We start from the raw sequence: 27,820 nt of genomic DNA on the forward strand, positions 1-27,820 counted from the left end.
CGAAGATTTCTCTAACAAGTACCAGTAAGAAAAGGAAGACAGATTCAAATTTCACTCTGCAGCAGCAGTACTAGCCCATTAAAAGAAGCGGAATTCATGGACTTAACTTGTTTTTCACTTTGAAGTGGCGTGAGCCCAGCGAAAGAGACTGAGTTAAAAGACTTGGATTGTCAGCGCTGTTTGTGGTAAAAGAGTGGAAGTTACTGGAAAACAAAGGTAAAAGAGAAGGCAACACTTTTAATATTGAACTTATATTAAACACTAACCTATAAAGATGGCGTAGCGTGGTCTAGGAGAAACGGCTGGACTAATTGGAGAATCAAGAAAAGAAAAGCGCCGAAAGGAGGGGTGGAACTGGACAGAAGAGGAGAGGGACTATAAAATTAAAGATGAGCATATTTAGTTTGAGGAGGTAGTTTGTGAGAAAGGAAATACGTTTTCTGGTGTAATGAAGAGACTTTCTTCATATAAAGTGCAAGTAGGATTCCTAATTCCTTCTGCATTCTGTTTCTTTTACTATCCCTCAAGATTCAGAAACGTAGGGAACCATGTCATGGTTAGATTAGTTTATAAAGATTGGCTGCGTGAGCTGCTGGTCTCCTGCTGTCACGTGCCAAAGATCCATCCCCTGGTCTGCGAGGAGGAGGAGGAAGAGATATTGGAAGAGAAATGGGAGGATGAAGTGATGGTTATGAAGATCAGAAGGAATCTTTAGTGAAGGTGAAAACAATTTATGTTAGACCAAGCAACCAGGGGATGGATGCCACCGATGCCAATATAGATGGTGAGAGATGGTGATCTTTGTTCTTGAGGAACAGGGAGGCCAGAGAGAATCTGGATCCCTGGGATGGGGGGAGGCAGCTCCCTGATTCAAGAAGAGTTCGGGGATGGAAGGGAGGAAGGGAGAATAACGCAAGCCACTTCCTTGATACTCTCTGTCTCTGCACTGAATGTGGGGTATCTGGCAACTGAACTTGCTGTCACGAACCTCTAATGAAGAGTGCAGCAAGGAGTTGGACCCACGGAGGAGGGCATCTTGTCAAAAAGACCATCAAATAAGGTGCTCTTCTTGTGATGATGCCCACAAGGGAGATGGAAAGCCATTTCCCTCAAAGCGTCTGTGGTAGCCCTGAGGACAATCTTTTAAAAATAACCGTGACATGGTTCCCTATGTTTCTAAATCTTGAAGGATAGTGATAGAAGCAGAATGCAGGAAGAATTAGAAATCCTACTTGCAGTCTTTTCAACCCCTCAGGAAACATATCTTATTTGTCACCAACTATGTGCCATGCACATTGATAACTGACTTTCACGAGTGTTGCCTTTTCTTTTTTCATCACCGTGACGTCTCTTCCTCCTCCTCCTTGCAGACCAGGGGGTGGGATTTTGGTGCTCGGCAGCAGCCGGACAGCAGCCTGTGAAACCTAGGGAAGAACAGGGGGAAAGTCAGAAAATAATCCAACCAAGACATGATCCCCTATTTTTCTAAATATTGAGGGATAGAAACAAGCAGAATGCAAAAAGAACTGGAAATCCTACATACGCTTCAGCAGAAGAGAGAATCTTCAATCCCTCAGGAAACATCTCCGACTTGTCACCAACGAGCTGCTTTCTCTCTAACTAACTACCTAGCCTGGAATGGTGGCTCTTCCCAACGTTCCCTGCCAAGTCAGTCAGCAGGGGGACGTGTCACAATGGAGGACAGGTCACCATTCCTTTAGCTACCCCTCCCACATTGCAGGGGGTTGGACTAGATGACCCTTGGAACCCCTTCCAACTCTTCGATTCTATGATACTTTGCTTAACAATGGGCATTGCTCCTCTTAATAGTCAATTTTATAACTTTCAGTTGAGAGGGTGCCGGACATTACACCTCAGGAACATTACACCTCGTTCTCCTCTCATAGCTAGGGTCCAAGGCAGCAGACAGCCATGGTTCAAGGTCTCTCAGCGCAGCCTCTTTCAGCCACTGCTGCCTGGAGTTCTGCCTCCTCCTTGCTCCTTCTTCCCAGAAAACCTTTGCAGAAAACAAGCCGTCCCCTGCCGCTTCTAGTATCCCCCTCGCCACCCTGGAAACCTCACTTTCAAAAAACACTTTTGTGTGGTGACATCACATCCCCTGTAATCCCCCAATGTGTCCCATCAATAAACAACCAGCTTTCCTTACTCTGCAATACAGTAAATATTAGTTTTATTTATGTTTAACAAATGTCCCTACCACATTACAATGTGTCTCTTTGGGGGGTGGGTTGTTTTTATTTTTATTATATATATTGTGCTTTTTATGTTGAACTTTTCTGTGAACCGCCCTGAGACCTTGGGGTATAGGGCGGTATATAAATTCAATTAATAATAATAACAACTACTACTACTCTGATTCCAGCACCTTCCCTTTCAAAGCATCTTGCAAAAAGCACTTTTTCCTGGTGTGACATCATGCCCCCTGTAATCCTGATAGCCTCCCCCTTTCTTGTCTGATGCTACAAGTCTCACCTTTTGTCAGGGTAAAGACTCTGCCATCACCTGATCTGCCTCTCTACGCAAAGCTTCTGACTTCAAACCCCACCTTTACTAACTTCAGAAATTATGGGGAGAACCTGGCACCCAGGAAGTTTAGGGGATCTTTGTCCCCTGCAAACCCACAACAATATCAAAGTCTGTTATGTTTTCTTAGATTTGTACTTAGTTGTATTATGCACAACGTTTAGGGTCTGGTTGGTTTTTTCCATTCATAGGGTTTCCACTAGTCGTTGTATAAAGGATGCACCTTCCTTTCTAAAAAAAACATGGTAGGGTTTCAGTGCAACCTAAAAGCAGTGACAAGTAGGCTTTTCAGTAATCTGGGCAATATTATAATCCTAAAGGATTTCACCCTTAGACTTCCAATCCCGTCACCAGTTACTTTCGATTTATGCTCAGTGTGTCCCATCAATAAACAACCAGCTTTCCTTACTCTGAAATACAGTAAATATTAGTTTTATTTATGTTTGAATAAATGTTTCTACCAAATTATATCATGCAGATGCTGTCCTCCCCCCCTTTCCTCCCCCCCTTCCTCCTCCCTGGCCAATATGAAACAGATTTCCATTGCACTGGTTTTGTAACTGATTTATTTTCAAATAATATTATAACAACAACATTATAACATTCTTGAATCCACAACGTAGTATCTCAGTCATTCACACTGAAAGAACCGGAATAAGTTCCAGTTGTAAATAAATAATAAATATTAAGGCAGCTCTGGCCTTGGGGAGAATTCCAGTTCATCTTCTCTTAGACTTCTGGCCAGGCTAACTTCAGCAATAGGACAGTACATTTCATTCTGGGGTTTTAAACTGGGCTGCAAAGGCCTGGTCACTTCATTGCTGGTTTGCTGGTGGAATCACCGACCACTAGACAGGCATCTCACAATTTCTCATCTGTGGTTCAGCATTAAGAAATGCTTTATATTTTGTAGAACTTCTCAAGAAAACCAACAATAAAGGGGCAGCATGGCAGCTGTGCGAAACAGAATAATGCAAAGAACTGGGTAGAGTACATTTTTCAAATTCATATCCTCCACCCTCCTTTGCTGCTGAAGAATATTTATTTTGGCATGCAGGCAGATTGATGGTTAAATCACATTGGCATGCAAACACTGCAGCAGTAAAGAGTTCACCCCAAGTAGACCCGCAAAAGTAGCATTGGGTTTTTTTAAAAAAAGAAAAGTTTGTGTAAACATGGTTTGGCTTATATAACTTTATATACATATATATATATATACTGTTCTTTCACCAGTGAAGTCCATGGAGGGAGGTTTTAACCATAGACTTCAGAAGGAAAACTGCAGCATGTCTCCTTTTTCAGACAACACTTCACAGAAGTCAACAGGAGTTTGTCTGAATAAGGTTAATCAAAACCAGAATAAGAACCTCAGGATATGGTCTCTGCCAAGTGAGTTGCCGCATGCAAGAGGCTTTTGCTATTGGCTCAGGGTGCATCTGCTCTGGGAAATGTTGCTTGTGGATAAATGAAAGAAAAGCATAAACTGATCTTACTGGTATTTGAAAGCTTTACTAGCAGCAGCAGCAGAAACAGCACTGTAAATTGCTCAGTAGTTGCAGTTTGACTGTTTATTTTCTCAGCTACTTCCAGTACTTAATTCACATAAGTCTAGATAGGTTTCTGTTGTGAGCAAATACTCTGCTTGGTATTTTGCAGTTTGTCAAATGAGCAAGGCAGGGCATCAGGGCTGATTTTAACAAACTACCTGGCGTACAATTGTTCAGCCAGGCGTGGCACATTCTGTTGCTGCCAGCGTTATCTTGCGCGTACAATCCTAGCTGGTGTACATTACAAGATGTATGAAAGTACAAATGAGCAGGGATTCAATGACTGCGAGCCTGTGCCCCTTCTCAGTTGTAATCCAGGATCCTGTCTATCCATTACACAAGTTGGATCAGTAAAATCTCATAGTGTCTGCCCTGCTGAATGACTGGGCCACTCCTGCACCCACCTTCCATTCTAAAGTATTATATGCATTAAGTTACAATGGGCCTACTAACTTGCTAACATGATTAATCATATATCTTTGTTCTGTGTGTACTGCTTTAGCAGCAGAATTTGCCTTTGTTTGCCCATTCACATCATTCTTCATTTACCAGGTTTTTCCTTGTCTCCTTTTTCAAAATGTCCTTCCTCCAAACCTGTCAGTCTACGGGCACAATTCACTGGAAACATCTCTTGTACATATAGCCCTACAAAATTGGAATATTGGAAGTTCCACATGCACGATTGCTATCAGTTTCAACAGGTCTTGCACTGGAGATGAGGCTACAATTGAACAGTGTTTTAATATTCCCCAAATAATCTCCATTTATTCTATTTTCAGAATTTAAATGAGACTGGTCTGCAGTAAGTCGCTTGTGAATCAGACAGCTTTTCATCCCTGCTGGGCCTTTTAACTTTCCCTGATTGCATTTTGGTCAAGGACTGCAAATACCTAGTCACCTGGTCACCTGTGATTATGAGTAAGAATAATATTGGCAAACAAAAGATGAACAGGTCAAATCCATGATGAGGATTTGGGGTACAATATTGAGTTAGCAGCATGGGAGAGATTATGGACAACAAGTTTAAATTCACAGCATGCTACACTCTGAAGGAAAATTATATGAAAATAATGTATTGTTGGTATTTAACTCCTAGTTAATTAGCTAAAATGTACAATCAAAGTCTAAAACATGCTGGAAATGCGAAGAGGAGGAGGGCACCTTTTATCATATATGGTGGTCATGTAAGGTGGTAAACGACTTCTGGGAAATGATATATAATGACCTGAACAAAATGCTGAAAATAACTTTTCTTAAGAGACCAGAAGCTTTTCTTTTAGGAATTTTAGGTGCTGAGATTCTGAAGGACCAGATGAAATTATTTATGTTCGCGGCCACGGCTGCAAGGATTCTGGTAGCCCAGAGATGGAAAGATGGTACAACTCTGACCAATGAAGAATGGCAGATAAAATGGATGAACTATGCCGAGATGGCAAAACTTACAGGAAGAATTAGAAACCAGGAAGAGGCTGATTTTAATAAGGAATGGGGAAAGTATATAATCTATTTGAAAAACTATAGTAAACAAATTCATTGGTAGGACTGACAGAAAACTTGTAGTAAAAATTTGAGCTATGGATTGATAAAGGACTTATAAGAATAGAGTTATGGAAGAGATGCAGAGGGAAAATCTTATGAGGATTCACAAAGGGCAGGAGGGAAATCAATGGGGATTTTACAGTATGTTTCTGTTTGAGTGTGTATCTTTTGTTTATTCTTGTAAAATTGAAAATGCAAAAATACAATTTATAAAAGAAAATAATCTTCAGGCAGGGAAGGGTGTGTTCACTGGAAAGTTTCTCTTCCCCTGCCCTTTCAAGCCGTCAACTGTGCTGCACATGATCGAGACAGCAAACCTTTACACATGCACACTTATTTGGGAGCAAGTCCCATTTAAAAAAGTGGGACTTTCTTTCAAGTAAACAGGCGTAGAATGCTCTGAAACACGTTTTGTTTGGACCACCAGGGTAGTAGTTGTTTTTTTCATGGAGGGGTGAGGAATTAATAACTTTTGCAGACTTATATTTGCAAGGCCAATCTAGTCTTGTTTCCCACTCTCTCTTTTTCTTTACCTCTCTGCTGATGCCACCTGTCAATGTAGTCTTATAGGTATCATGAAATCAGCGGAGATATCATTTGCAGGCCCCTTGCTGCAGTGACTTGTACCTGTGTCGAAAGTGCTGTGCTCATTAAATGCCCTATCTAAATAAATAATTATTAATAACCACTGTAATAATTAACAATAAATGGGAAACCATTAAAAAATGGGGCATGTCACCCAAGGTTGCTTATAATGTTCACAGAGTTTGTTGGCTTCTGCAAATGTCACTGGAAGGAAGTTTGCCCATCATGGCAGAAGGCAGATATGCAGTTGGATCAAAGCAGATGCAGCATTCCTCTGGGTACAAAGGCAAAGCAACACCTGCACTGTTAAGGATGCTAAGTCTTGACTGTTCAGCTGGTTGGTGTACAAACATGCAGAGAGCTGTGTGCTTCTGGAACTGTCATGCGGTAGCTGGAGATTTCAAACCCCTGTGTGCTAGATACAGTTTGTCGTCTGTGTTTTGCAAGTGCAGATACTGGATTCTGAAAGCAGATAGAGTCTGATGCATGCGGATGGGTGCACAGGTGCATAACATTGAACACGAGGATGATACACAGTTTTAGAGAGGAATTCAACCTTTCTAGTTCTCTGCCCCTCAATTCTCGCCTTCCCTTCTGCTTTCTTCATCCTACTTGGAGCGCAGGTTCTTTCTTACACAATTTTCTCCGGTGCTTTTCACATGAGCGCCTGTTTTCTGCCCTTCCTAGATGCCAGGGAGGGCCTTTTCTTGGTAGAGCTCCTGGGTGTATGGAAGCATATGAGGTCCCAGGCATCCTGGCCAATGTAAAGGCCCAGCCTAAACTCCACCACTGGAAAGCTCTTATCACCTCCCTCTGAGGCTCCTGCCTCTCCTGGTTCATTCTTTGTCTCTGTTCCCCCAACACAAGTCCTAGCAGTGACAATGAGCAGCTTCAGGTGTGTGTGGGCTTGCCTGTCCTGTGGCTGGTCGCTTGCTCTGTCAGGTCCCTGTAATAGGCAGATTTCAGAAATCTGGGATAGGAGTCCTTCTCCATCAAGGTGTGGGTTTTTGCTTGGGCTTCTTCAAAGCAAGCAGAATTGGCAATGGTGAGGTTCCTCCTGGTCGCCTCTCTGGTTTCATGGTCAAGGTTCACCTGTAAGCAACACAGCAGCAATTAATTCTATGCCAATATGTTTCTTAACAGTGAGGAAAAGCAACAGGTATTGTATGCATTCTAGCAGAGCCAGTGTGAAGCAGTTAAGAGTATGGAAGGAGGACTGGGGAGACCCACAACCTTCACAGGGTGACTTGGGGTCAGCTGCAGGCTGGCTGGCCCATGAAGCAAAGTGAGGCAGTTGCCTCAGCGCAGCAGACGCCAGAGAGGAGGCAGATTTGCTCCTTGCAGAGCCTCCCTCCTCCCTCCTGACGGTGAAGCTTTATCTACAGACATAGGATGGTATACAAATTAAACAAATAAAAACAAAAATTTCCTCTAGGAAAAGTCATTGCAGAGCCTCATGCCGCCCCCCCCCGCCCCCATATCCCAAGGCAAGACTGCAGTGGTGGCAAAGGGGGCAGTGGCCGGGGGGGTGGCAACCGAGCATTTTGCTTCCAGCAGCAAAGTGTCCTGCGCTATCTCTCAGTCTAACCTACTTCACAAGCTCGTTGTGAGGATAAAATAGAGTGATCGTGGGGAAGGAAACATGTATACTGTCTTGAGAACCTTAGAGGAAATATAGGGTGCAAATGCAGTAGTATTTTTTTTTTAAAGGATTGCATCATACTGAGAAATTTTACTCACCTCTTTGGGGGCCTCATTTTGAACAAAATCTTCAAAAATCCTGTTGGCTTTGGCTGCTAGTTTGGCTTTTGAGTGGGTTTTCTTATACTCCTCACAGGCCAGCCAGAACTCCAGGTTCTCTTCACTGAACTCTGTTTTGAGGAAGCCATGAAATGCTGCCAGGCCACCTGTGAAGGAGGACAGAGAATGTTTAGCTTGGAAGGAGAGTGAAGAGAACAGAAGGATGCACTTTTTCTTACAGACATTAACACAATGCTATGGGATTTATTTATTTTTTAGAAAGAAAAGACATAGGAATAAAACCCTTGTGCGGAACAAGGGTCAGAACATTGGTAGAAAAATTATTTTGGGAGAACTGGAGCATAGGCAGGAAATATTTTATAAATATATCCAAATCAGCAGGTTTGGAGCAAACTGATAGGCAGCTAACTTTTCTATAGTATATATATTATTTAAACCACCACAGGGCCTTGTCTGAGGATTGAATTGTTGTTTAAAAGAACACGCTCTGCTCTGTGTTATTTATCTGTCTCTAGCTGCAGGATCTAGCAGCTTGGACTGGGAATGTGTGGGGAGATATGCAGTGGGGAAATGGCACGGGGGGGGGGGGAGTTAAACGCCTCCCCGCATACTGTAGTCCTTATATGAAATGGAGCTGCCTGTGGCTGGTATTCGTTTTTTAAAAAAGACAGGGGAAACCAAGCGTTGCATTCAAGGGCATGTTTAATCATACATTAATCTGACCCAGAAGTGAACCTGTCTGAGGCACAGTACACTGTAGGACATATCGCACTTGAAGGAATTATGGAACAATCAAGGCATGCATTTGGTAGCTATGGGGGGAAGGAATGTGTTTTCCTAAAACAAGTTTTGGAAAAACTCTCTGCTCCCTTTGACGTGTTGGGGACTGTGAAAAGGCATACTCACTTTTGCTTCTCAGAAGGTGGTCAAAAGACTCCTTCCATCCGAGCACCTCTTCTAAGGCATATCTGGAGAGGAAAATAAATGCTAAAATCATGGTGGTGCCAATAGGAATGTTGGGGTGAAGAGTTTAGGCAGAGGAGCAGACAAGACAAGAAGCCCAGAGATCCTAAACTAAAGCAAACACCCTCATCACCACTTATGGGGGGGGGGGAGGCAGAAGGATGTATCTGTCTCTTAATTTCACCTTGTATGGTTTCCATGGTGTGGTTACAATATTTAGAAAACAGCTAAAGCAAGGTCTTCAGTTCTCCTATTTCTTGTTAGCTGTATGGGAAAACATGGGTCCCTGTTCTTGCAGAGAACAAGCTGGCTTCTAGCTTGAGCACACATAAGCCACCCCACTGGATCACTGGAATTTACTCAGACTACATGGGTTGAGCGGTGGTTTCTGCACGTGCTGAAAAGGGAAGTGAGGGGCAGATGGGGCTCATCAACCTGGGAAGATAGTCCATCTAAGAGAAGGAAAACTATGATCCTAAACCTCCACTGCCTTATGGGATATCTTCAGGAGAAGAAAAGGCTAAAGAGTGAGCCCTGCACAAATCTGGAGTGGAATCCCCAAGATGGTTGGATGGCGTCTTGTACGCCTCCTTCCAGCAACTTCTGCAGCCAGGTTGGTGCTAAACATATTGCTCTGCTTTCCTTTGGACCACTTCAGTGAGGTCTTGTTGTCTGGGCAGCCCAGGACCTCCAGACACACTGCCCAGGCTTGTTCCTGGGGGAAGTGACCTGGGTGCTACGGACACAGCAGTTTGGCCTCATGCCCAGAGGCACATGCCGTTGTCTCTTGAGACAGATGGATGGCAACAGCTCAGACTCAGGAGGGCAGGTCATGGCTGAAGAACAGTTTTCTTCCATAGACAGCTAGTTATGATTCCTCCCTCTCACTGAATTCCTTAGGAGCTAATATATATATTTAATGTTGCACTGCTCCATTGCACCTTTCAGGACCGGTCCCTCTTAAGTAGCTGCAGCAGTGCTCTAGGTTGGACCAGGTGTTTTTTTTTTACGCTACCTTCAGCACATGACTTACCTCTGCTTTGTGCTTCGGCTCAGGCTCCCAATTTTATATCCCAGATCTGGTTTATGAAGCAGGATCCCCAAGCGGGTCTTGAATTCCTTTGCTCTGCAGAATGAGAGGAATGGAAGAATGTCAAAATGAATTTTAAGGTAAAACAAGAAGTGGCCACGAGGCGGCAGCAGTGTGTGTGTTCCTTAAAAAGAAGAGAGCGGCTTCAAGTGAAAACCACCATCTGCCTGGTTCCAAACTGGCTGTTGGCTTTTGGTGTGAATTTGCAGAGCTATCCATTGGGGGCTGGAGACAGCGGTGGAGCATATATCCGTGCTCCTGAGGGGGGCGTGGCGCGGAGGGTGCCCTCCCAGGCGTGGGACAGCCGCTTGGGTGCCCGGAGCGGTGTGTGTGCCCTGCAGCCAGGGGCAGAGCGAGGGGCTCACAGGGCGGACATTTGGCTCGCTGCTGCCCGCGACTCCCAAGCCTCCCCCGAGCTGTCAGAATGAAGGGCAAGGGGGGGGGATGCCGCTGGCAAGGCGGTGCAGCTCCTCCCCTTTCCCCAACGGCTTGGGGTAGACTTGGGATCTGCATGTCACCCCCCTCAGTGAGGGCACCCGGGGCAGACCACCCCCACCGCCCCCCTTCCTATGCTCCTGGCTGGAGAGAAGAGTTGTTGCATGTTTGTTCAAATAAATGTAGGAGATATATGATGGGGAGAGAGAGAGAGAGAGAGAGAGAAACAATACTAATTCCTGTTGTGCGAGGGCATGCAAGCATTTCAGTAATGTAGAATTCCTAATCAAGCTGTAATTCCCATTAATGCAGAAGGCAAGGCAGGATTACACATGCAAGTAATTTAATCATCTTTGACAGATGGGTGGCCATTTGGTCCTTCAACGACTGCTGTAATGATTCGAGGCCTCTAATACAGCAATTGGGTATTGTGTTTATTGTGCTTGCGGGCTCTGTGTGTTAATCATGCTTTCATGGCTACACAACTTTCCCCGAGTTCCCCTTTTTTTAAAAAAGATTTTTATTTCCCACCTAGTTCCCACTTTTATGGACAATGGGATCTAGCTGGCAGCAAAGCTAGCTTATTTTTAGCCTTCAGATTCAGTGGTTAATATCTGAACTGTGTAACCTTTACAACATTAAGGATTCCCTAGTGCCCTTCCTGTTTAATAAACTGGAACCTCTTGTAACAGCTTCTCTTCATCCCTGGCATCATTAACCCCTCGCCCTCTGTGCCAGGGGACTCTTGGAAAGTCTGTCATGATTGTCACATATGGTGCCCAGCTATGGCTCCAACAAGTGATCCGAAGGTCACACAAATGAACCAAAATTCTGTTTGCCCAGTGGCCAACCAGATGCCCCAGGGAAGCTCTCAAGTGGGACGCAAGTGTAACCTAAGACCTCCATTTTTGATGGACAGTTTCTTCACTTGTTTGGTACATTTTGTTATGTGGCACCTGCTCTTCAGATGCAAAAGGACTGGAATATCACAACATGCAGATGGAACTGTTTGTTAACCACTTTTTGTAAAGACCAAATAATTTCCGCTTGGAGCATCTGCTGTCCCTTTAGTCTCTTCCTCTACTCTTATGTTTCCCTGCAAGATTGCTCTTCCTGTTCAGGCATCCTCTGATAGTCTCTCTTATTCCTCAAAGCTCTATGTTGTTGAATGCATCTGTCAGAGAACTGGAATATTTAAGGTCCAGAGATTCAACACATTCACTCTTTTTCCTCTGCCACTGTCTCTGACGCTTTAAAGCACCACAACAGCTTGACCATAGATGATGGTGGGGTGGGGGAATGAACACCGTCACCAGTGCATAAAGAGGTCTCTATTTGCATGCCTCAAGCTTTCCAGGAAAAAGTGTTTGTTCACAGGTATAAAACAACAACCCCACATTCTTGGACAAAGTATAGAAACCAGGAAGAGCATGCCTGCAATAGTATTATTCTTTCTTTGCTATTAAAAGGACTGATATGTCTGTCTCACTTGGGTGGATAATACAGTAAGCCAGAGTTTCTACAATTACTAGGGGAAAGGATAGGTCCCTGCCTCAAGCAGGTCACAACTGAAATTGCTCACTGCTGCTTTTCAGGTAGACATTCAACACTGTCCTCTATTGTCATGCTCAGCTGAAACTAAGCTCAAGAGAAACATCCTATTTATGATTTCTCTTTATTTCCTCCCCCTCTTGTTGTCTCCCCCAGTGTCAAAATATAAACTGTGAACACTATTATTCGGTTAAGTAAAATGTTACATCAATAACGGTAGAGAAATTAATACTACTAATGACAACAATCACATTCCTTCTTCAAAACTGCATGAAGCTGAGTTTCTTCCATGCCATCTCTCCTGAACTTCCTTTGCACCACTTCTCAGTGACCCAGATTTACTTGCTGCTGCGCTAGCCATAACAATGCGGACACGGTCTCCCGTTTTTAGATTTCTTATGACAGCTGCCTGCCTGCTGTAGTGCGTCTGCAACCAGCCACACAGAGGTGCCTCCCCGCTTGGTGCATCACTGCGACAGTTTGTAGATGACTGCCTGGCGCGCCACTTTCTATTCTTAGCTCACCCCCCTCTGGGTGGTGTGTGGCAGGAATGCTAATTGTGCAGAGTGCTGCTTGCAGAAGTGTCTTGTAGAACCGCATTGCAAAAACAGGTGATCGTTTGGAGAAAAAGATTTCATTATAACATTTAAAAGCCTTCCTTTTGAGTGAAAGCAAAAGTATGTACGGACCAGGAAGCATCCCTCAACAAGAGCAACAGAAATTCAGGATAAATGCAGTTATTTTGTTTGCTTGTTTGAATTATTCCCCCCCCCCCGCACTTCCTGCCCTTGCCAGTGATAGATCTTGCTCATCTAACTAACAAAAGTTTTTCCATTCTTTAGAAGATACTATAGGAGTATGAGCTATGGTTGTACACAAATGTTACCCCGATCAGTACAGATGTTGAAGCAAAGCACACTCCTGTTTTATCAACTCAGCAGTTGTTTGCTAAGAGCCCCAAATATTTTCCAGCCTCTTACCTTTCCAAGCAGCTTGTAGGAAGAGAAGCTAACCCCCGACACATGGTGAGGAAGCAGACAGATGCTTTGCCTAAAGCTGTGCAGAAAAGAGAAGCAGTGGGCAGCTCCAGCAGCACCTTTTGCTGTTTAGCGCTCTGTGCGCTGGTGTCTGGAAGCGGAGCTTTTATATCTGATGGGAAATGGGAGGGAGCGGGAATCAAGTGCACAGCTCCTGCCGCTAGACAAGAAGAACTGGAACTGTCCTTGAGCGTCGCAGTCATGAACAGTTCCCGGCAGAGGAACAAGCAGACCAATTCTGCATTATAAAATATGCCTTCTTCTGTTGCTGTGGTGCCTTAGCATTTGTTGATTTGAAGGGCATTGACTCAAGGAACGCATTTTGTGACTAGGTTCACAATTAAATAAACACTTCAGTACTGAGTGTATGGCAGTGCCGGATTTACGTATAAGCTAAACAAGCTATAGCTTGGGGCCCCACTCTCTTGGGGGCCCCCAAAAAAATTAAAGGGGAAAAAACTGGATGTACATTTCCAAAATATAAGATAAAAAACTTATAAAATGGCTTTAGATACCTATTAGGTCCATAAATTACCATATAGCATATATTCAACACAAAAAACAGGGACAATTTGTTGTTGACAAAGGACAGCTGGAACTAGAAAGGGCCTAAATCCGGCCCTAGTGTATGGTGAAAAAATAGTCACGAATGCTGTTTGCTGTACTTCATATGTGATGGTTCCAGGCCTGCCCAGCATGAAACAAGTCTCATAAAAAGTGGCAGGACTGTATTCCAAGTGAACCTGCTTCAGACCAAGATGCCAGAGAAAGTTGGTGTCCATATTGTGCAATGAGTCCTGGGAGCTGCACTGTGAATTCTTAAATATGTGACTGTGGATAAAGCCCAGTGATAAAATGCTTTTATTTATATGTAGTATTTATTTTGTAAATGCTCTCTGGTCCAACAGGAAATGGGGAAGTGGTAGCCCTCCAGATGTTTACTGCCACAGGTCATGCAGCTAGGGGCTGGTGGTAGGTGGAGCCCAACATCTGGCGGCCATAACTCCCTCACTTCTGACCTAGAATTTCCACAGCAGAGCATCTTTCCTGTCACATACTGCAAGCATCTTGCAGGTAGATACACAGGATGGACACCCCACACCCCCATGGGGCATGTCTGCTTTGAGTAGAGGGGAAATATCTCCCAGTTCACATCTTTTTCTCCCATCTTCCCAGGTAGGAAAAGCATTAATTGTCCAACATCCTCCATGTGTGTGTTGAAACATGTCATGTTCCAGCTAAAGAAATAAAATCCTACCCAGGCAACCTTGGCACACCTGACTGGTAAATTTTCTTCCACTTTCCCCTTCAACCTTTCCCCTGACGGATAATAATGAGCATTTTTTACCTAGGACAGAGATGGAGATTCGAGTTCTCCAGATGTTGCTGGACTCCAGCTCCCATCAGCCCATCCACCATGACCAATGCCTAGGGACAACCAGGATTGTCGTTCAGGAATATCTGAAGGGCCACGGGTTCCCCATCCCTCCCCCATGAAATCTGCAATCCATTTGCCATCTGCCCAGCATTTACAAAACATTATGGGTGATCATTGTACCTTCCCAATAAGTTGTCTGTATGCGTATCTACTGTGCACTATTTAGAATGTAACCTAGTTCATGTGAGTTCCGGCACCTCTTTTTCTAGAAAAATAGCACTGTATATCTATCTAAAAAGCATACCTAGTTTAATCCCTCAGGATGGCATCAACCAACCCATTTTAAGGGCTACATGACTGTAAGGAACTGGGTTGATGGATGAAGAGGTGGGGTAATTTTTGTATCAGGAATGTTACTCTGAAATAGGCATGATCCATTTCTGTGTTCCTTTGGAGGAATAAGAGACAGCAGAGACTGTCGTAGCTTTAAGAAATATGGCTTACTCACCTATTTACACCTTCAGTCTGCATGGAAGGAGTCGAGATCTCACAGCGTGGCCATTTCAAGAGGAGCTTGTACCCTGCGTCAGGGCAGCCATGCAGTTCAAGGCCTCTCTCCCAGCCATAGCCGTCAACGTTTCCCTTTTTTAAAGGGAAATTCCCTTATTCTGAATAGGATTCCTCACAAGAAAAGGGAAAAGTTGACAGCTATGCTCCTAGCCTGCCTTCAGCCAGCCTGCCTAATATGGATTCCAGTCTTTTCCCCCTCCCATTCTTCTTCTCAGAACATGTTGCTAAAAAATCTCTTTTCCCCTCACTTCACACACCCCATCACCTTGGCAACATCTGTCTTCCCAGGCCAAAGGATTTCTCTCAGATGACCCATCAATCCCCTTTGCCACCTTAACATATTTGCCAGCCAGGCTGGTTTGCATAAGCCAGTCCAGAGATTCCTTGTCTGGCACAGCTCTGCAGCTTGTGCTTTCATCCATACCTCAATTACTCATTACTGATAGCCAATAAGGCAGATAATTCTACTACCCTCAGTGGCTTCTTCTGGAGGAGTACAGAGAGAAGAAATGCCATGGTGTGACTGTTGTAGTGAAACAAGGCACCTTCATCTGCCCCAGCTGCAATAAAGCATGTCTCTCCTGTATCAGCCACAGCACACTGCCCAGGCTTGCACCCCAGGGAAGTCACTTCAGTGCTAATGCAATGGTTTGACTTCACCTTCGAAGGCACACTCCACCATGGTCTCCCGAGACAGATGGATGTCAACAACCGTGAATACTGCCATTCCTTCAAATAATCAAATAATCATAATAACCACCTTGGGGATCCGCTTGCCTCTCCCTCCCCCATGTGGAGCTCCAAAGCTGTAGAATTAGGTGTGAATTGGGGCACTTCCCTGTTGAAGGTATAAAACTCACATTTTTTTAGATTGGCTTTTGGAGCATCGTGCTACTCCTCCCCCCCCCCACCCTCTCTCAGCTGTGCCTATTTATTTTTTGTGTTTTATTAACTGATTTTATATTTTGACAGCTGCCTCAAGCTTTGAAGAAAGTGTGGTATTGCAGTGGATGAAGTCAGGCATGGGGTGATACCTCAGTCCTGGACTTCCCCACCCTGTAGCAGTTCAGCCACTTCTACCAACCCTGAACGACTGCCGCATTCTGCTGCCCTGTGCAGGGCACAGCTCCACAGCTGTGTGGCGTTTCCAGTAAGGAAGCTCATTTGCTCTTTTTCAAAAACAGCAACCACCCTGTGATGCAGTGATGGATGGGCTGGAGGAGGGCAAAGGTGCTGTCCCCCCCCCCTCCTGCTGCAGGTGTCCCACTTCCACTTGAGGCTTGCATGACATTTCCACTACAGCTGAGGGTGCAGGGAGGGGGATACACCTTCCCTGAGAACTACGGGAAGCTGTGTTGAACCAGCAAACGCATAACAAAGGCGCTCCTTCTGACACAGTGACAGATGTGGCTCAGAGGCAGTGAAATCCTGCTGGAGTGGGAGGCAGGGAGAAAGGCAAGCAGGAAACAGCTGTGGAGAGTGGCTGTCATTTGCAGGGAAAGGTATACCAGGAACAAGATGAGCCAGAGAAAAGGGGCCAGAAGAGATGAGTGTGTCCTTTAAGTGAGGCTTGAATGTATCAGAGAACAAGATGACTGTTTCGTTATTGCTTCCATGCAGGACACGGCTCCTGTGGTTGTTAATGCTGCCCGGGAGAGTTTTAGCTATAAAGTTCCTCTCATCAGAGTGCCATTTGCTTGTTTATTTTATACACAATACATACTAAAAACAAAACAAACACAGAATATTTCAACTGAACAAATAAAGTGAATGGGACAGGGATATGACCAATGGCTGCTCATACAATGATCCAAATCAGACAGAAGAGGATTGGGAATAAAAAAGCATACAGGATATGTCTATCTGAGGAAACTGAGAGCGTGGTTTGTAGTTGGCAGTGTCACATCACATTCACACCATACACAAAAATACAGCTTTCCCCAAGGAATAACTGGCAGCTGTGGTTTGGTAAGGGTGCTGGGCATTGTCACTCTATGAGGGAGGGGTAAACTTTAACCTAAGACAACATGGAAAGAATCTGAGGTGGGCTTTCTAGCTTGAGCTGTGGTGTTTGAAAATTGAGGGGAGTGGAAATGCTATCAGAGAGAAAGATCCCAAGAAAGTGGGAGGGAGGACCTGAGCAGGCGTGCTGGAGGAAGGCAGCGTTGAGAGAAATGAAGGATTCTAGCAATTCCTTTCTGGCCATCATTGAAAATAAGCACTGAAACTAAACAGTCTCTTCCAGGAGCCACTGCTGGTGATAGCACAGCACTGATTACAGACACGAGGCACAAATGCTGTGTGTGTGTGTGTGTGTGAGCGTGCAAAGGGAGGGAGGTTTCATGAACGCTCAAGGGAATACTATTTATATAGTCATTCACACGTGTGCTTAAGGTGTGTATTCTCAAGGATCACTTGTTCAGATCTGATCTTGCTTTTATGGCTGAGTGTGCTAAAAATTGCTCTGTGAACTATTCCTGTGTGAGAGTGTGCACGCCTTGGAGAGACACTAGCTGGCGTCTTTGTGACAGATCCGTTCACATGTGGGCACATGTGGGAAGTTCTGTTATATATACAACCATATGACTGCTAACCTGTGTGGGCAAATAGCCTAGCATAGAAAATCAACAACTGGGGCTTACATGACAGGGAAAGCTCATTTCCACATCATCTAGCCTATTGTCAGCAGCTGCAAGAGCAGCAGCGTTTGATTCAACACTTTGCATGCCATTTGTCCACAGATGCCTGACTCACCAAGGTTTTTTCACTTCAACCCCGGCATCCTCCTCAGAGTTGTAAAGGCAGTAGAAATGTTAAGTACTGGTAAAGCACCTAACATGTTTCAGTTGCCATTTCCATTGCTGTGTCAGACTAAAGTAGTAATTACTATTGTGTGCTCATGAGCTGATTAAGCCTGAACCCCATCTAGGGGTCAACCCAGAAGACGCAGTGAGACTCATACAGAGGCAGGGGTAGACAACCTAAGGCCCGGGGGCCGGATGCGGCCCAATCACCTTCTCAATCCGGCCCACAGACGGTCCAGGAATCAGTGTGTTTTTACATGAGTAAAATGCATCCTTTTATTTAAAATGCATCTCTGGGTTATTTGTGGGGCATAGGAATTGGTTCATCCCCCCCCAAAAAAAATAGTCTGGCCCCCCACAAGGTCCGAGGGACAGTGGACTGACCACGGCTGAAAAAGGTTGCTGACCCCTGGGGTAGAGTAAGGGTTCAAATTTGCAGCGGGTAGGCTCTTGAAAGACTGTTAATTATTTCATTATATTATTCCTCATGGCATATTAGCATGTCCCAACATACACTATTTCAATAAACTGAAGCATGTTGTTCTCTCTCTCCCTCATTCATTCTACAGAGAAATAGAAGCAAATTACTGCTGGAAGAATTAGAAAAGAGTTAGAAAGCAAATTGTGGAGGCAACATTATATATATATATATATATATATATATATATATATATATATATATATAATAAATATTTATTAGGGTTTACAATACAAATAGATATAATAAACAAAATAACATATGTTCTAACATAATTTCACATCTTCTTTGGACTCCCTCACATCTCCCGCTCCCACTTTCATCGTTATAAATTTTTACCAGCAATTTATCATCTTGTTTGCATTTATATCCCATCTATTTATTTATAGTCTAATAATTCTCGAAAAAGTTTATGTTTTCTCATTCTCACTTATCATCCTGAATCATCTAATTTAGTGGTGCTCAATTATTTATGATCTAGCATCCTGCTTAACATTCAATCAAATTACAATATTTTTGTAGATAAATCTTGAATTTCTTCCAATCCTCCTCCATCCTCTCTTCTCCCAGGTCTCGGATTCTGCCGGTCATCTCAGCCAATTCCATATAGTCTATCAGTTGCATCTGCCATTCTTCCAGTGTGGGTAGATCTTGAGTTTTCCAGTGCTTTGCAAGAAGTATCCTTGCTGCTGTTGTTGCATACATAAAAAATGTCCGGTCCTTCTTTGCCACCCCTTGGCCGACAATACCCAAAAGAAAGGCCTCTGGTTTCTTTGTGAAGGTATACTTAAATACCTTTTTCAGTTCATTATAGATCATTTCCCAGAACGCCTTCACTTTAGGGCAGGTCCACCAGAGGTGGAAGAATGTTCCTTCACTCTCTTTACATTTCCAGCACTTATTATCAGACAGGTGGTATATTTTTGCAAGTTTGACTGGGGTCATATACCATCTATATATCATTTTCATTACATTTTCTTTCAAAGCATTGCATGCAGTAAAGTTCAACCCAGTACTCCACAACCTTTCCCAATCCTCAAACATGATATTGTACCCAATGTCCTGCGCCCACCTTATCATAGCCGATTTAACCATTTCATCTTGTGTATTCCATTTTAACAGCAAGTTATACATTCTTGAAAGTACCTTAATCTTTGGTTCTAACAGTTCTGTTTCTAGTTTCGATTTCTCCACCTGGAACCCTAGTTTCTTGTCATTTTTAAAAACTTCTTTAATCTGAGCATAGTGTAACCAGTCTCGCACTTTATCCTTCATTTTCTCCAAACTCTGCAATTTCCAATTGTCTCCATCTTTTTCTAGTATTTCCCAGTATTTTGGCCATTTGGCCTCCATATTGGGTCTTTTTCGGGCCTTAGCTTCCAAAGGTGAAAGCCACCTTGGAGTTTTATTTTCCAGCAAGTCTTTATATTTTGTCCAGACATTAAACAGTGATTTTCTGACAATATGGTTCTTAAAGGCCTTATTGATTTTAACCTTGTCGTACCATAAGTATGCATGCCATCCAAAAGTATTGTTAAACCCTTCCAAGTCCAACACGTCAGTGTCTTCGAGAAGTAGCCAGTCTTTTAGCCAGCAGAAAGCTGCGGCCTCATAGTACAACTTTAAGTCTGGCAGGGCAAAGCCCCCTCTTTCTTTCGCATCAGTTAATATCTTAAACTTAATTCTGGGCTTTTTGCCCTGCCAGACAAACTTAGAGATATCTCTCTGCCACTTCTGAAAACACTCCGTCTTATCCACAACCTGGAGTGTTTGAAACAAAAACAACATCTTTGGCAATACATTCATCTTGATAGCAGCAATTCGGCCTAGCAAAGAAAGTTTCAATTTTGTGGAGGCAACATTATAAGGCTTATTAGGCAGATACAGAGAAACTGTGCTTGGCAAAACATACAGGAAATTCAGATTCCTAGCAGAACAAAGGAGCAAAACTGGGAGAAATAAATCTGGTCTAATCTACATGTGACATAGGCAAAGAAAGGGTATATATATTGAGAATTTACCTTGATAGAAATAGTGTGGCTAAACAGGCTGTCAACTGAATCTAATCTAATCCTTTCCAAAGGGGTAAAAAGCCCTTAGGAGGCCACAGTACATGGTTCTGTCAGAGCTGCTGAATAGTTATGAAGTGGGTTGTACTGGGTTGTACTGGTTTCTGAACAGACTCAAGGGTTGGTTAACCTCCCATGTGGCTTAGGCTGCTTGGAGCTAAGCTGCTAATTGTTGAAGTGCCTGAGAGAGCAGAGGGGAGGCGGACTGAAGTTGCCAAGCAGGAGATTTAGATGGAATTTAGCTGGCTGTTCCCCTACTCTGGAGGAGACCACTCTACTGTAAGTCTCTGGAAATCCCACACACCTAGCCCTAGGTGAAACATAAGTGAGAGAACAAAATTACAGGATGTCTGGTGCTACTAAGCTACTCTGCAGGGTTGGCACTGGAGGAGGGGCCACCTTACCATTACAAACCCTAACATAGGTTCTTTCTAAACCATCAATTAACAGCTCTGCAAATGCTGTTTTGGGCCACAGGCCTCCAAAGGTGGCTGCTGCTGACATCTCAAGTTACATACCTGTTTGTATTTTGCAAGGCTCATCTGCTACCTACTCATCAGCTAATCACATTGTCCTTGAGGATTTCCTGCTTCTAGTGTGAGGGTGTCCACCTTTGGGTGCATCTAGTGGTTAATTTCTAAGAAAAGGGGCACAAGGCTTATGCATGACTGGAAATCTCGTTTCCTAATCCCAAAAACATGGGGGTGGGGATGGTTGCTCAGTGATGAGAAAACTCCAGTTGGCAGGCAAACACATGTTCTGTGCTGATGCTCCCCCCCCCCCGTACTTAATTTAATAATGGAAAATTTTTGGAACTAGATGTTCCATTGAAGCACTCAAAGAGGCTCACTGTTCCACGCCCCAGGAGTACATGTGTCTCTGAACATGCACAGTGTGTCTTTTCCTGCTTAATGGCCAAAAGACAGCAGACCTGGATAATCTAGTTGCTTTTTCAGATAACATTTTAGGTACACAGCACATTTGCTTCTAATCTGTAATGTGGACTCCAAATATCTTCCCACAAGGTGGCATTCCCATTTAGGAGATATTGTAAAAGCTTGTGCAGGTGACCGACCTCGGTGTTAGGGGAAGGTGAGGAGCTTTGCCTTGAGACTTCAATGGGGACTGGATGAGGAGAGTTTCCTTCCCTACACTTTCGTGACCAGGTTCTGTCATATCCAGTCGCTAGAAGGAAGGAGTTGGGAAAGAGAGATTTTGGGAGTGATTTTGTTGTTTCAGTTATGTTTTGGGATACACCCCCCTTCCACAGATGCTGTTCAGCATCCTCCAGCTAAGCTTGTTTCTATAATAGCCCTTCCCCCCCCCCCGGAACTGTCATTCATTCACTTTTTAACACTGAATCTACATGATGTTGTAGATGTCCAAATCATGGCAGCCTAATGTACAGTGGTACCTTGCAAGACGAATGCCTCGCAAGACAAAAAACTCGCTAGACGAAAGGGTTTTTTGTTTTTTGAGCTGCTTCGCAAGACGATTTTCCCTATGGGCTTGCTTCGCAAGACGGAAACGTATTGCAAGTTTGTTTCCTTTTTCTTAACACCGTTAATACAGTTGCGACTTGACTTCGAGGAGCAACTCATAGAACGCGGTGTGGTAGCCTTTTTTGAGGTTTTTAAAGACTTTGATGATTTTTGAAGCTTTTCCAAAACTTTCCCGACACCGTGCTTCGCAAGACGAAAAAAATCGCAAGACGACAAAACTCGCGGAACGAATTAATTTCATCTTGCGAGGCACCACAGTACTATTCTAGCACTATTCTTCTACAAAGCGATGGGGAGTTGAAAATAAACTAGTCATTTATCTGCCCATCCTTTTTTACTTTTGTCTAAATTGAATAAGGGCTCATCCACACTTCTACTTGTCCCATGGCTAGAAAGCATGGGTCCGAGAGGTCTTCTGCTTTATAGGCTGACAGGAGCAAGCCGGCAATAAATTGCACTGTTCAAATTGGAGTTAACTCTTTATTAGCCCAGGTTTGGCAGAGTGTCAGGCCTAATGAGCACAACACCTCATCCCTGGTAAGTCTTGGCCCATGGATCAGTTGCTGAGACTGAAAGCAAGAGGGGCTGCATGCAATCAACCTCTCCTCCGCCCTTTTCATGCCTCTCCTGGTTCTGGGAGACAAGAGGGGAGGGGAGCTTGTTGCAGCAGGAGGGGGAGACACTGTGACACTTCATCAGCCTGGCTCATCTCTGCCTCTTGGTCTCCCTCCTCTCCTGTTTCTGCTTCTGGACTTCTCTCAGTTCGAATCCCCATGATAGGTGAGCTCCCATTGTTTGGTTCCAGCTCCTGCCCACTTAGCAGTTCGAAACCCTGTTACCTCTTCAGCTTCTGTCACCTCCTCTTCCCAGTCTTCTCCCTCTGACCACTCATTGCTGTCCCATCGTCCCATTACTGCTGAATCAGAACATCAATTAGCAGAAAAAACCTATTGACCTTCGTTCCGCTTCCGGAGGGAAAGCAGCAGGACAAGCAGAAGTGTCAGTTCAGCATTAATCTCCTAGTCAGGTTGCAGCAGGGAAGCAAGGGGTGGGCTGAATCTCCAATGAGAAAAACTTTTCTGAATGGCACTTACTTATGAGAAGTCATTAAAGATGGATCTTGGCAGAGGGGAAGGACATTGCTAGATAAGACAGAAATAAACCAAGTTCCTGCATGGAATCTCCATTTCAGTTCCACTTCTAGCTACGGTAATCGTGAAAAGCAGTGCCTTAGTAGTACTAACGGACTCTACTGTGGGAGCAACATCAACACACTAATAGACTCTAGCATCCTATCAACCAAAGTTCAGCTGCCAGCTTCTTTGTCAGCCAGTGGTAGATGTTCAGAAATGTGCCTCTTACCACCATGCTGACTTCTCTGTATTGCCTGCTTTTTACAAAGAGATTTGAGAGCCCATGGGTTAGGGGTGGGGGGTCTTTTTTTTTTAAGAATATTTTTTTATTAACCGACCAATCACATCAAATCAAACCAAATTACATAAATTCCAAATTACACAGCCGAATTTTAAATTTTTGTTGGGGGTACCCATATTTCAAGTTCCGAAGGGGATCCAATCAACTTCTTGCTTCTTGCTGCTGTTTTAATGTCCACAAATCTAACCTTATGATGTTCACAGTACTATCCAGTCCTTTCTTATTGTTTTTCCACATCGCTTGTTGTTATTTTCATATATTTTTCCTTTCTCTTTGTGACCTCTGATAGTCTCCGCAAGCTGGTTAGAACAGTTTGTAATCCTGCGTGGATATTATTTTTTTTATCCAGTAGCCATATCCAGACGTTTTCCATATAACATCACTTCCATACATCAAAACAGTCTTAGCGTCATTAATCTTCACCAATCTGCCTCCTTTCTAAAAACCTCTGAGGAGATTCACTAGGAATGCAGTCTGAAAACAAGTCCGTTTTTCCTCCCGGCTATAAATCCTTTGGCAAGATGGGGACTCCGAATTAATTGCTGCGCCATTCCCAAAAGCTCTTATTGCTTCTCGGTCTCCATAAAGCATACTTTTGGTTAAAGTTTATCTCCACACAGACCTTAATCATCCTGCTTGGGTCAGTTCAACCGACGGTTCTAATGAGGAGGGGTTCTTGTAAATCGCATAGAAGGAAAGTAAAAAAGGTTCCCCCCCCCCCATTCAGTCCCGTTGTCAACATACCCAGCCTTTGGTGTATCTTCATCATAAAATATTCCTGTTTCTCCAACCCGTCGTCTTCTTTCGCAGAGGTCACTTAAATTAGCAGACTTCACTCCCCTTCTTCACTTGAAATATGTGCATTTGCTTTTTTTGTAATTAATTATTCCAAATTGCTGCAGCTAGTGCGCGATCAGAGACAGCGTCCAGGAGAGCTGAGGTCCACACGGGGGCATTCTGCCTAGGGCCCTCACCCCCTTCTTTCGAATTAGGGGGTGATTTATGGGCACAGCAGGCAAGGGTAGTGTTCCCCATTTCCTTGGGGCAACAAGGGAGGCTGCCTACTCCCATAACAGCCTCTTAATTACCCCGTGTGGGTCAGAGAGATGGTATTGTCGGCCATCTTCCAATGCGCCCCCTAGTGGCCCAAGGGGTGTGGGATCTTAGACCTGGGTGCTGGATGTGCCCCCCCCCCCGGCAGCTCCCTCAAAACTCTTCCCAAGCCTAGAAATTTTTTACTTTCCCTCCCCCACCGTCTCTGCTGTGGTCCCAGTGAAAATTCACTTTGCCCCTGGAATTTACCCTATGCCAATGGAAGCTTTCCTCCCAGGATAAATAGCTGCTTGATCATAGATGTCAACATTTCCCTTTTTTAAAAAGGGAAATTCCCTTATTCCTAATAGGATTCCTTGCAAGATAAAAGTTGACAGCTATGCACTTGATGGAGGGAGATTTTCATCAGGACAGCAGTGAGGGGACATCACCGCCACCCCATATAGACACCCTCTCTCTCTTTCTGCTGATCTGTTCTCTGACACCTCTTTCTTTAGAAATTAGCCAGTGCTTTGCGAGGAGACAAAATACCCCAAATCTCACACTGTGTGACGGCTGGTAGGAAAGCTGCACCCCACTGACCAAAATGTAGTTGTTCCCAGAGACACTTTAATCCTGCGCTCTGACATTAAAGCAGATGCGGCATTAAAGGAAAAACAGGGTGGGAAGACCACCATTCTGTGCTGCCTGACCTATATCTGGATCAACCCTTTCCCCTTACAAATCTCTGTTTAACACCATGTCACCAAGTTTGCCTGCTTTTGTGTACCCGCTACACCTCTTCACGCTGCTCCAGGCCTTGTTTTTTTAGCGGCCTGTTTACTGTGCCCTTGTGCTTGCAGGCAAGAGCTGCTCACCCACTTAGCCGCTCCATCCATTATTGATAGCAGATTTGGAGCAGAGAGGTTGTTTTGCATTTCATATGTGATGTTTCCTGGCCACGTTCCCTTCCCTTAAGCTCTTCCTTGACAACACTGGGGCAACAGTCTCTTGTGGTGACAAGCAATGAAAGATTTTAAGCACTGAAATGCTAGGGAGTTATTTTTTCAATGTTTTTTCTTTTTTTTAAGATTGTATGCACAGAGTGTCCCAGAGATACTCTTTGAACTTTTCAGAAGCACTGCTCCACTACCGCAACCATAATAACCCTCATAATTTCTGAGTAATGGCTGCTAAAGGAGGTTCAGAGGGAAAGAGATGATAATGGCCGTTATGCAAGTGCACAGGGTTCTACTATCGGAGCACTTGGTGAACCTTAATTCGGTCTGTTCAGGCGAACAAGCATAATAGGATTTCCACAAAATGATATATGGGGCCAGGAAATAGATCTGGATCCAGGTCCTCAGCCATTGTTCAGATGGCAGAGCTCCAGCCTTTCTAGCCAAACCAGGCTGGGGAACAGAGGCTAAACCTCTAGCCAGATGCCTGTGGTGGCTCCAGGTAGCTTATGCTGTATTTGAGCCTGATTTAATTTGTTGCTAGAACATTGTGGTTGCTTTTTCACCAGTGGCTGGTCCAAACCACTTGTCTGGTGGTGTCTGAAAGATGGAGACTTCTGGGGTGGCGCCACCAGCAATGGCGGACTCCCTCTGAACTGGAGGGACTAGCTCCGCGGAAAACAGGTCTTCTCCGCTACGGCGAAGCGGGGACCCACTTAAAAATCACAGGCGGATGAAGCCTGTGACCATGGGACTCGGCGGGCACCTTTAGCGCCCCCCCAACCCGCTAAGGAACCCACTAACGGGCTCCGAAGTGAAGAGGGGGAAGTGGCGCGGTGCTGTGAGTCAACTGCTATTTCCGTGGAGCGAAGCCGCATAGCTGTTGCCGGAGAGCGCTGCCTTTTTCCTGGGACAATTTGGACTTTAAAATAAGCACCCGTTAGTACTTAGACTTTGAACAATTGGACATCAAATAAGGACTTGCGAGTAGAAAAGAATCGGAATTTAAAAATTTACTTGAATTTGGTACGGAACGGGAAGGTCTAAACAGGAAGTCATCCTTCCGTTCTTTTGTAAACAGAATAAAGCAAAGGCAACTTAAACTAGAGCTCAGAAAATCGCTTTTAAAAGATTGGATTTCACCATTTAAAATTGTGGAACCCCCCTTCGACAGCAGGAGAAGGGAGGGATCTTTTTGGACTGTTTAAAGTGACTTTAAAGTGAAGTAACTTTCCTCCGTCCTGATCCTGGAGCGGGCTGTCAGGACTGACGTGTGAAGTTCATTAACCAAAGACAAGTGTTTTTGACAGATGGCTAAAAGAAGAGAAACCTAGTGATTCCACTGTTCCTTTTCGCATTTTAAAGGATTATATATGGACAAAGTATCTTAAAAAAGGAAACTTTGTTGCAAGAATAAATAGAAGTCTTCCCCCTAGGGGGAGTCTGTGAAATTGTAACTGTGAAACTGTAACTAACTCCAGGGAGTCGACAGCTGTTACAGATTACAACCGTGGGAACAAGTATCTGACCTTGTGGGACAATGTATTCAGAAGCCTTGTTGTATGCTCTCTATAAAACAAACGATCTACTGGAACAATTACACGAGAAGGTGAATTGGATGGCGACTTCGACTAGAAATTTTGAACAGGCAGTGGGAAACTTTGAACAGACAGTGGGAAAATATGTGGAGCCCACTCAGGATTTAAATCAGAAGTGTGTCTTGACAGAACAGGAGTTTTTGACATTAAATCAGGAGTGTGTTTTGACAGAACAGGCCCAACAGGAACATGATTTTTTGGATTTGACAAATGAACTTGGAAAAAGTCATATCTGGAAAGGAAAAGTTTGGCTTGGTTTGGAAATGGGGGGCTGGATTGACCCCCCTATGCTGGGATGTTTGGACTTTTCAAATACGGCAACGGGCCGTGAGATGTTTGGGGCTGTGGGGGCTCTCAATTTTGGAGGGCCTTTGCAACATGCTTTCAAATACTACATGGAATTCATTGTTGAACATGGAAAAGGGGCTGATCTGTTGAGAAGGGTTAAAAACATTGTCAAGCTGGAGTTACCACGAGCAAGAGACAAGGGAAAATACAGTTACAAATATGAAGAAGAGCCGCGGAAGGGTCATGGAAGAGACTTGAGGGCCTCGGATACAAGGTTGCCAGGTTAATGGGCTAGATTGACGGGAATAAGGACTGACAAAACCCAGAACCAGGAGGAAGGGACGCTGGATGAAGATTGGACCTGTTTATACCTCTTTTTTCTACTATTAGAACTGTTTTATAAAATTGATGAATGATAGGAAAATGTTGGAATGAAAATACTTGGCTTTAGCAAAGATGTTTAAAGAATTATGAAATAATATTACGATTATGAGAAGTTGGTAAGGATAAGATTTAAGTTTTAAGTGTTAAGGTTTATTTTATTATAGAAAGATAAGGTCAAGGATTTGCTGGGATAATTAATAACTAGGATACAAAGAAAGGGAGGAGGAGGAGGTCTAAGAAAGAAGGTAATGACAGTTAAGGATTTGAAAATA

At 44.1% G+C, this 27,820-nt stretch overlaps 1 protein-coding gene across 2 annotated transcripts; it reads right to left on the bottom strand.

Annotated features, from left to right (window-relative positions):
• Positions 1–3,093: 3,093 nt before the first annotated feature.
• RGS16 (regulator of G protein signaling 16) lies at positions 3,094–25,698 on the bottom strand. 2 transcript variants are annotated; one of them, XM_081012337.1, is made up of 6 exons: positions 25,695–25,698; positions 12,996–13,090; positions 9,973–10,065; positions 8,883–8,944; positions 7,956–8,122; positions 3,094–7,307 (listed from the first exon to the last, which is right to left on the bottom strand). In XM_081012337.1, exons 2-6 carry the CDS (start codon positions 13,037–13,039, stop codon positions 7,107–7,109), a joined length of 567 nt encoding a protein of 188 aa, XP_080868463.1. In that variant the 5' UTR covers positions 13,040–13,090; positions 25,695–25,698; the 3' UTR covers positions 3,094–7,106. The 2 variants fall into 2 exon arrangements, with proteins under 2 accessions (XP_080868463.1, XP_080868462.1); XM_081012336.1 differs by lacking the exon at positions 25,695–25,698 and having other exon boundaries at positions 12,996–13,270.
• Positions 25,699–27,820: the final 2,122 nt, after the last annotated feature.

The sequence above is a fragment of the Podarcis pityusensis genome (genome assembly GCF_964106645.2).
Source record: "Podarcis pityusensis genome assembly, chromosome: 6".
Taxonomy (NCBI): Eukaryota; Metazoa; Chordata; class Lepidosauria; order Squamata; family Lacertidae; genus Podarcis; species Podarcis pityusensis.